Source organism: Dipodomys ordii, unplaced genomic scaffold (genome assembly GCF_000151885.1).
Source record: "Dipodomys ordii isolate 6190 unplaced genomic scaffold, Dord_2.0 Scaffold50, whole genome shotgun sequence".
NCBI classification, from domain to species: domain Eukaryota; kingdom Metazoa; phylum Chordata; class Mammalia; order Rodentia; family Heteromyidae; genus Dipodomys; species Dipodomys ordii.
Genome location: NW_012267266.1, coordinates 7,059,073 through 7,069,456, shown reverse-complemented (window position 1 = coordinate 7,069,456; position 10,384 = coordinate 7,059,073). Strand labels below are relative to the sequence as shown.

General features: G+C 42.0%; 1 protein-coding gene across 2 annotated transcripts in view; it reads left to right on the top strand.

The window, feature by feature from the left end:
• The first annotated feature begins 7,357 nt into the window (after positions 1-7,357).
• The window catches only part of Wdr36 (WD repeat domain 36), a 38,145-nt gene continuing 35,118 nt past the window's right edge, over positions 7,358-10,384 (top strand). Inside the window, exons 1-2 of one of the 2 annotated variants that reach the window (XM_013020450.1) lie at positions 7,358-7,620; positions 9,749-9,776. In XM_013020450.1, the coding sequence (XP_012875904.1) occupies positions 7,459-7,620; positions 9,749-9,776 (190 nt within the window). In that variant the 5' untranslated portion in view covers positions 7,358-7,458. The remainder of the gene's footprint in view (positions 7,621-9,748; positions 9,777-10,384) is intronic. The other variant, XM_013020451.1, reaches the window with a different exon arrangement.

Genomic DNA, 10,384 nt, shown 5'->3' with positions numbered 1-10,384 from the left:
GTTTGTGGATTTTTTTCCTCTCCTGCTTTTCCTGAGAAACCAATTTCCAGACATGATCAAATGTGTAGACTTAACTACATATCAAATTTTATTTCTCATAGGCACTTTAAATAAAATAAAGCATATGGACAAAAACTTGATTAAAAATCCAATACCCAATTGATATTTTCTTACTTAACTGTCAGTAAGAAAGGACCATGCACTCACTCTCAGTCTTCACACCACACTATTCCTCCCAACAGCTTGTTTTTATGGTCTTTCTTCACTAAGACCTGAACTTTTGCTCTCATGTGGCTTGTATCTTTTTAAAACTTTCCTTTTAAAAGTTCTTGGGGTAAAAAAGAGTACCAATGTGAGTGTTCTGAATGGCAAATAAAATAGTATCATGTTTATTCCTTTCCTTTTGTGACTGAGAATACTTTGAGGAAGAAGTAGTGAAGAGCATCTCCTCACATTGTAGTGAGCTGCCCAGGCTCTCTGATCATGGAGTAGAGCGGTTTGTTTGGAAAATGAACCACTCAAGTTTTTATTGTTGAAGCAATTGAGACAAATTTATAAATATATAGTTGAAAACAGAAAAATAACAAGAACAGCCAACAATACCTATTATAAAACACTTCTAAGAATAATGTTCTGATTTTGTTTTTATTAAGTACTTGAAGTTGCCTGACGTGTAATTGGTAACAAAACATGGCAACATCTGCTCTGTAGATCATTCTAATTATGAAGATCTAATGCAAAGTTGAGAGCCCTTTCTATCAATGGGCTTACAGATCACTAGTCTCATTCTCGATGAGGAAAAAGACTGTATGGAATCCTTAATAAAATCCATTACTTGAAAGACAATGTCTTTCACTTAACCTGTTGCAGGATTACTAGTGCTTAAGTTAGAAAATTCCTCAAGAGAATGGAAATTTGGGATCATTTTGACGAGTCTATCATCTGACACTCTTGTCCTACTTGTCCTAGTGTCTCAGTTCATTACTTTAGAGTATTCATCTGTGAGACTCCAGTATGGTTGTAGAAAGTAAAAATGTCTTTACAAGAAGAGAATTGTTCTGGCAGGACGAAAGAATAAATGAATGTTATATGGATGCTTCTTGTCTTAAAAGACATGCTCTTTCCAAAAGCTGGTTGTTTTTCCAGACTAACTACTAGCCTAGGTACAGATGAGGAGTGGTTTTGTTTGTTCTTATTTCATAAGATAAAGTATTTTTCTGAGTTTTAGGGAAGGGATCTTCATATCAAACTTCCATAAAGGCAGCGACATTGGTCATGGATAACACCAGTTCCACAGTTATTGCAGTGTTAGCAAAGTATGCACTCAGGGGAGTCAATAGAGTTGTAGTCAAATAAAACTGTAAAGTAGTGCCACTTATACCCTTTACTGAAGCAGATAGAGCAGATAGATCCATAAAAAAAGAATTGAGCCAGGTGTCATGGTGCACATCTATAATTCCAGTACTTGGGAGAAAGAGAAGAATCTTAAGTTTGAGGCACTATTGTCCACATAGAGAAAACCTTTCTCAAAAAACATCCTCATGACCTTGTCAGACATGAGAGTTAACCACTCTGGAAGCAGATTCTGCAGGTTTCCACTGCAGCCTTGGCTGACATCCTGAGTGCCTGTGTCTCTGATACTTCAGTTGTCCTTCAGTGACCTCCCTTTCTTCTTCCTCTTCTCTAAATTACATGTTGGTATGGATTGTGGCAATAAACATTATTGGAAATTTGAACCAATTTCCTACTTACAAAACAGACATACAATTTTTGCTGTAAATATCTCACAGCCTACTTTCAGGATAATTGAACAATGAGTGTCAATGGTTTTGCCTACTGTAAAGTCATGGTTAGGAAATCTTTCTAACTCCCTCTCCCAAACTACTGATAATATACCAAAAAATGTTTATTGTAGTAAGAGCAATATCTGATTTATAAGCAATTTAGGAAATTTTAAAGTTCATGTAGTAATTAAAATAATTTATACTGAAGAGTTAAGAGTGGCTTCATTTCAAAGCAGTAACCCTTCTGCTGCTCATATTAACCTTGGGCCCACCTGAATTTCAGAAACAGTCTTGTTTGTGCTGAAACTGCTAAACCATAGATTACTTGAACAAAGCTACTCTGAAGTGAGGCCCCACTTTGTACTATAACTGGCCTTGGGTCCCCACAAATTTCAGGAGATAACCAAGCTGGCCCAAGATAAACAGACCCTGCGAACAAACCCAGACCACCAATTATCCCAGCTACAGCTTATCAGAACCCAACTATCCAGGAAACTTCCTGCTAAGCTTTAACTGCTCTGGAATGTCCAGATGGCCCTTTAAGACCCAGCCAGTTTGATAACTCCCTACAACCCCTATCGCCTTGGAATGCCCTGCTGACACCTCTTGTTGCCATAAATTTGTCAGTCTGTGATTTCTTTTTTTTTTTCTTCTCCTTTAATCCCTTTGTACTTTTTGCCTTTATAAACCCTGGTGAAATTTCAGCTCACGGCTAAGCTCCGCTGAGTCCGTGGTGTGTAGGACGAAGCCCGAGCTGCAGCCCGCCTGAATAAAGCCTTGTTTTTGCATTTCGGACGTCTGACTCTCAGTGGTCTTCTTGGTGGGGGTCCTGCGATGGGGGTACAGCATATTAGTGGGGGCTCATCCGGGATACCCTCAAAGACCCCGAGACCCCAGACTCCGAAGGTAAGAAAACAGCACTGTTAATTTGTCTTGTCCTGTCGATTGTGTTTGTCTATTTGGCTTTCACTTGAGGACAGCCGTTCCAACTCGTACGTGAAGGGTTGTCGAAGTGGACGTGCTTGTACGGGCAACCCTGGAGGAAATGGGAGACGTCCCAGATCCTCACTTGAAGGGGGACCCCTGAAACCCCTACTTGTAGGGAGTGAGTCAGTTTGGTTTTTGACGGGAACTGACCGGAAGGGCTCAACCCGCCCACCTCGAACTTGGGTCTGTTCCTTCTGTCCCTTCACAGTGGGCAGCAGATCAACTTGGGTCTGCCCCTTCTGTTCATTCACAGAGGGCAGCAGATCAACTTGGGTCTGCCCCTTCTGTTCATTCACAGAGGGCAGCAGATCAACTTGGGTCTGCTCCTTCTGTCCCTTCACAGAGGGCAGCAGACCAACTTGGGAGCTCTCCATCTTGTAAGTCTTTTAAATATCAGGCCTGTGTGTGTTTTGTTTTTCTGTTACCTCTTGTTGCTTTGTGGACTGAATGAATGACAAGACTGAAAGCCATGGGCAATGCCCCATCCAACCCCCTAGACTTAACCCTAAAGACACAGGGTGAAGAAAAAGAAGACTAGAAAGAAACCAAAAAGGAAGAGAAGTTGTATCCATGTTTCTTCCTTGTCCTGAGACCTCTGTTCATGATATTTACTTTTGCTTTTCAGCAGAAAACCAACCAGACCAGTCCCCCCAAACCCAGAAAATTTGTACTTGTTTCCATTGTCCTGACCTCTTCCTCCCCTAACTCTTGCAGGTTATAAATCACTGAGGGAGTCCACGGCAGAAGGCCCATTCTGCTCTCTGAAATAAGCATGGCATTTGCTGACTTTTTTGTGTGTGTCATAACCTTGATTTTATAAATTGCTTATTCCTGTTTGTTTGCTAGATTAGTGCTGGATATTTTAGTTGGTCTGACTACATGTGCATGTAAAGAAGGGCTGGGGAGACTTGGTAAAATTCCTCTAAAACCCTGCTGGTTCTGCTTTTGTAACTTGCTTCTTTGTCAATTATGAAATTGCCACTGACCACCTGCGAGTGGCCCCAGTTAGATCTCAGCCTCAGTCCTTGGTTCAGGGGGTCTGAGCATGGGGGGAAACTTGTCAGTCTGAGGGGATGGCCGCTAGGGACTTCTCTCCCTTGCCCCAAGATGATTGGGAATTCTCCTCCACCTTGGAAGGCCCCTGGGTCAATGTGAGAAGGAATCTAAAAGAAAAATCCTCTGGAATTAGTAGAGGGGGTTTGAGTCCCCTGGCAAGTGATGAGATGTCGCCCCATTCACTAAGACCTGATTTTGTCTTTGTGGCCACTTGTTTGTCTTGTTTACTTTAGTGTGTTTGTTTGCTCTATGTTTTCTGAGGTAGAGAAGTTCTGGGTGAGCATGGCAGGCTCACTCAGCACACTCTGGATTCAGCTTGCTGAGTGAAAACAGCACAGAGTTCTGGTAGAGATAAAGATAAACTGGGGGCCCATTAGTCCCAACTCAGCCTTTGGTTCTTGTCTAGTTCTGTTTTAGAATTGGTACCAGTTTTAAATGTGGATCCTTGGTTTTTGTGTTTATTTGTGTTTTTATTATTTATTTGAACATCTTTGGGGGAATAAAAGTTCCAGCCTCCAGCTGGGCTCGGTCATGGTCACAGACCTGCAAGCCTCGGGCTGCATTTTCTTCTTGTGGAGGCTGCCAGTGGGGAGGATATAGAGGCTGTGTGCCTGGTTTGGACTTTTTCAGCTAGTTCTGACAATGTAACAATTCATAAAGTGCTTTTGTCTAAAATTGGGGAAAAATTTCAGGCCAGTTTAGTTTCAAGTGACCCCCCTCCCCCAGCCCTCCTCCAACAGAAGGGATTCAAAAGACCCATTGGTGAATTGCCTTGCTAAACAAGCAAGCTCTGGGAAAATGAAGCCCAACAAAGGTACCTAGTTTAAAAGAAATACTGTCTTAAATTTTTGTTTAAAAACTTTAGAAAGTGTATGTACAACTGATTTTTATTTTTGCACGCTTTAGTATCTATGTGGTTTGTATGTGTTTGTGAACATGTTCAAGATAAGAATTGTCAGCATGCTGTAACAATTAGGTGAGTTTAAATTTAAAATTCAAAAGGTTATGAGGTTTGGACATTAACAAAATTTTTAAAGAATCTTCATAGTGTTTTAAATGACTTTATAAGGATTCTTTAACTTGAAAAATAGAAAATCTGGTATTTGAGAATGCATAAGACTGTTTCTACTGTAATCAAGTTATCTGGCTTAACAAAAATGCATTGGCTGTTTGGGATTTAGTTCCCTTGGCTAAAATTTGGGAATAAATATTAGAAACTTAAATGTAAAGGTTAGTTTAACACTGTCAAAGATGTTACCTGTACTGTCTGTTTAAAACTGTGTATTTCATTCAAGAAACAAGAGAAAAGACAGGGGGGGGAACTTAGAAACCAACAGAAGACCTATCTTTAGGGGTGAGGGGTGAGCAGGCAGAAATGCAGTTCAGCTGGTCATGCATGGTGGGACAGACCCTGGGGGTAGTCCACAGACGGTGGACACGCCCTGGGAGGAGTCCACGCATAGTAAAAGAGGGCAAGCTGGCACAAACACAGTCCATCTAACCCTAAAGAGTCAGATTGGGTGCGTGCCCATTCCATAGGAGAAGCCAAGTGGCCCATCTTTGTTCTGTCCCTTTTCCCTGTAGATAGACACTGGAAATATGATGGTTAAAATTAGTGATGTGATGATCTGTAGTATTGCTAAAACTGCCCCTTGGACTTAAAGAGAGAGTTAAAAAGTTTATTTGCATAATGTGACTTGCTTCCAATGATGTTCTACAAGTAGTATATGTTTTTAAAAGTCATAAAGGTGTTAAGTCTAGCTTCTTGGTACAGTGATGGTGATTGACTCTTGCATTAAGGAAAAATTGACATTTAAGTTTAAAAGTTTTAATGTGTAAAAACAAGCAGCCAAGAGACAATGAGTGACACTTGGCCTCAAGATTTTAAGAGATTTTTTAAATGCAAATGAAAACTAAAGTATGAAATATTAGAGGAGATTAATAAGAAGCTTAAAATTAGGAATGGATTTTTGGACATAAAGTTTAAAAGTAAAATTGTTCTTAACATTTGCCTCAAAGTGCACAAGGGAAAAATTAGGATTACCAAAATAATTGCTATTCTAGTTTGCTCGTATAGGTTTTTTAACAGTTTCCAGCAAAGCCCAGAGCAAAGCACAAAGGATTCTTACAAGTTTGTCAGATGTAACTTTGACTTTTAATAAGTTTCAGGTAAGAGCATGCTTAAAAGCTACTTCTATGTTGACCACTTTGTTGCTTTTAATTGGAGTAAAGTGGCCTTTTATAAGACTCATTGATCTGCAAACTGGTTCAAAGCCAGCCTAGGCAGAAAAAGGTCCTTGTAAGACCATCACCTCTACTCAGCCAGCAGAGTGCTGAAAGAGCAAGCAGAGTTGCTTTGGGACTCAAAGTGGCAAAGTGCTAGCTGTAGAGCTGAGGGACAGCGCTCAGGTCTCGAGTTCAAGTCCAGTGACCAGCTAAGGGAAATGCCAATGAGGCATTTATCCCAGTGTAGAGAAAACACTCCTGGGACCAGAGCAATGAAGAAGCATCCAGAGGCAGTAAGCCACTGCTTGGATGACAGAAATGTCAGATCCTAGCAGCCCGCCTGAATAAAGCCTTGCTTTTGCATTTCAGAATGTCTCTCGGTGGTCTTTTTGGTGGTGGTCCTGCGATGGGGGTACAGTAGTACATAGTTCTTTAACTCAGGAATAAAAGAAATGCCATTTGCATTACAGGTTGTGGGGGGGAGCAAATAAGAAACTTTTTATTATGGAAATTTTCAATCTTATACCAAAACATACAGTTTTATGAATCCTAGATACCATTGCCTAGCTTTAACAATTATCCATCATATGTGTGTGCGTGTGTTTGTGTGTGTAAGCTAGGGTATATCTTCAACCTATAAAATCTTTAAAAACATCACAATATTATCCACTAAAATTAACTACTCTTTCTTAAAATTAAATGTTCAGAGTTTACATAAATAGGTGAGTCTCGTGGTTTAATATGCTTTGAAAAATCATCTGTTAAGATATTGGTCTCCTAGCCATGGTGGCTCACGTCTGTATCTGAGGATCACAGTTCAAAGCCAGCTCGGGCAGGAAAGTCTGTGAGACTTTCTTATCTCCAATTAACCACCAGAAAGCCGGAAGTGGAACTGTGGCTCAACTGGTAGAGCGCTTGCCTTGAGCTGAACAGCTGAGGGACAGCGCCCAGGCCCAGAGTTCAAGCCCCACGACCAACAACAACAAAAAAAGATACTGGCCTCCTAATGATGAAAGGAGTGGCAGTGCTTATGGTGCACTGCACTCATAAGCTGACATTTTAAATTATAACTCTTTTGTAAAACTACCTAAAAATAGTGAAATTAATAATGATGACAGTGGCTTCTCTTCCATCTTTCGGAGCGTGCAGCATGGAGAACCTCACAATGCAAGATGCTGGCGGCTGCGGCTTCCGGAACCAATGTCACGCCTCCCCTGCAGGCTGCGCAGGGAGCCCTTCCGGCGTTGCACGCAGGGCGATACGCGCAAACGCTATTGGCTGCACAGGGGTCCCCGGAAGTCCTCGCGAGTCTCCCATCCCGCTCCCGGTTTGCCCTGGAGACGGGCTCCGGTGGCGCGTGTTACCCGCCGAGATCTGGAGCCGAAGCAAGTGGCTGTGCGGCGAGATGGAAGGCGGTACGCCGGGCCGCTCGGCCAGCGCGCTGTTTGCGGGGTTCCGGGCCCTGGGGCTCTTCAGCAATGACGTTCCACACGTGGTGCGGTACAGCGCGCTGAAGCGCCGGTTCTACGTGACGACCTGCGTGGGCACGAGCTTCCACACGTACGATGTGAGTGACGACGGTCTGGGCCGCTTCCCGGGGCCCGCCCCGCGCCGGCCCGCACCGGCCCTCCTCACCCCCCTCCACACCGCCGGCGCCCCGGGCCGGCCCGCCCTGCCCTCCTCACTCCCCCCCCCCTCCGCCACACCCACACCCTCTTTCCCCGGTGCCCCCGGGCCGTCCCGCCCTCCACCCACCCTGGGTTTCCCTGCCTGCCCCAGTCCTGGGAAGCGCTCCCTGTTCCCAGCCACGTGTTGAGCCCTGACGTAGGCCTGGCACTGGGGCGAGTTTCGGAGTTATTCTGGAAAGGCATTAGTGAAACAATTCCAGTTCTGTGGCAATAAAAATTCTCCGGGAGATATTTATCGGCTTCCTGCCCCCTACACCCTCTTCCCTTCCTTTCCGTCTCTCTTTTTCCATTCATTAATTCATTTTTTTGCCAGAGGAAGACTGGCAAGACGTTTTGTGGTGTAATCCATGTCAGAAATCTGGGCCAGAAATTTAATCCTCATACACGTTGGGAGAACTGGTGAGAGAATGAGATAAGATGATAGTGTAGGGATCACGTCATGTTTGATGATGCGTGTCATGTTTGATGATGATAATCTGGCTTTTCTAAACTCCCCCAGAGCACAGCATCTGGCTTTTGTCACGTTGCGTCCCCTTCGTTGTCAGGCACGATGTCACTTGTCTCAATGTCAGTTGTCATAACGCCTTGCAGCAACTTCTTTGCAAGATCGGTTTCATTTATTTCGAGTACCCTTGTATAAACTAGGAAAGTAAGTTGTAGAAAAATCCAGTCACTTAACCCCATATTGCTTCTTTTGAGGGATTTTTTTTCTCTCCTTTAATCTTAACAAGCATTGGAAGACTCCTATTTCTTAAGGAATATGAGGAGGAAGATATTAGACAATGTTAACCAAGCACTTTTTCCCCCCTGGAAAGCATTATGTACAAGTTTTCCTGAATGATTGTAAAAACCAAATTGCTTGTTAGCAAAAAAAGTTGGGAGTTGAGGATCAAGTTAGTGCAAAAGTTCAGCTGCTGCCTACAATCAGACATTCTACAGATTTGGTTTTTGTACACAGATACTAAACACTGTAGAGAGGATGTGGGTTGGTGATAGCAGCTAGCATATATTGAGTATCTTTTTTTCTTTTTCTGCGCTTACACCCGGAGCCTGAGCACTGTTTCTTAGCTTTTTTCACTCAAAGCCAGTACTCTGCCTTGAGCCACAGCCCCACTTCTGGCTTTCTGTGGTTAATTAATGATGAGTCTCATTGATTTCCTACTTGGACTGACTTTGAACCACAGTCACCAGGTTTCAGACTCCTAAGTAGCTAGGATTACAGGCTCCATTCTGTTTTATACAAATTCATAGCCATATAAAATATATACCTATTTAAATCTGTGTTTTACAAATGAGGAAGTTGAAACACATAGAAGCTAAGTAACATTTCCCAGATCACATAGCTGGATTAGTTAGCATTGTATTGAGATAAGCAAATTGTAGAATGTAAGCCAGTCCAGCACACTAGTTTTCTTTTAGTTATCTTTTTTTTTCTTTTTATGTATGGCAGGAAGGCAGGAGTTATGAATACTTTTGCTTTTTTGTTTCTATGCCAGTACTGGGGCTTGAAATTAGAATCTAGCACTCTCACGGGTTTTCTTGCTCACGTTTGGTGCTCTACTATTGAGACACACCTCCACCTCTTTTTAGTTTCGCTATCGTGATAAAAGTGGGGAAGAAATCAGTACTTCATGTCATGAAACATATATGAAAATCAAATATCCACACATAAAATTTTATTGAAATACACCCCTTCCCGTTTATTTTATATGTCTTCCATTGTAACAGTGACAAAGATAAACAGTTGCAACAGAGACTATATGGCCTGCAAAACCTAAAATAACTCTTCCCTATTACAGAAACTGTCTGTACCTTTCATTGTCATGCCTGTAAAGTAATTAAAGATAGAAGACTTTTCTAATAGTGGAAATGAGGATCAGTGAGTATCATTTTTAGGAAGAACAGTATAGCAAATTTATGAATCAAGACTTATCAAGCTTCAAGTCTTAGGTTATTGTTTTTGCTAATGAAAATTTACCAGTTTTCTTTTTTTTTTTTCTTTAACAGGTTCAGAAACTTAGCCTTGTTGCAGTAAGTAAGTGTGGACTTCATTCTAAATTTGTGTACATTTAATGTCTTTAAAATTTGAGGTTGGGAGAGCTGGAGACATAACTCAAGTGATAGAGCCCTGAATTCAAACCCTATTACCACCAAAATGATACATGCTTGCACTTACAGTTAATTTGACATAAGACTTATAGTGGATCCAAAAAATCCAGTTTTTTGTGTGTGTGTGTATATATACATATATTATGCTGTGTCAAAAAGCATGGCAAAAAATTGTCCCAAGACTCAGGGCTTCATTTATTTGTTTTTGTAATAGTACTGGTCTTGAACTCAGATCCTGGCCATTGTCTGTAATTTTTAAGTATCAAAACTGATGTTCTTGTGCTTGAGCCACACCTCTACTTCCAGCTTTTTGCTGACTAAATAGACATAAAAGTCTCACTAGCTCCTGCCCCATCTTTGATTAGAGATCCTGAGATCTAAGCCTCCTGAATAGCCAGGATTACAGATGTGAGCCACTGCTGCCCAGCGAGGGCTTCACTCTCACTAGGAAAGTGTTCTACTGTTTCTACCACCTCAGCCCTTCTGCTTTTTAAAAATTTTTAGATAGGGTCTTGCTAACTTTGCCCAGGCTAG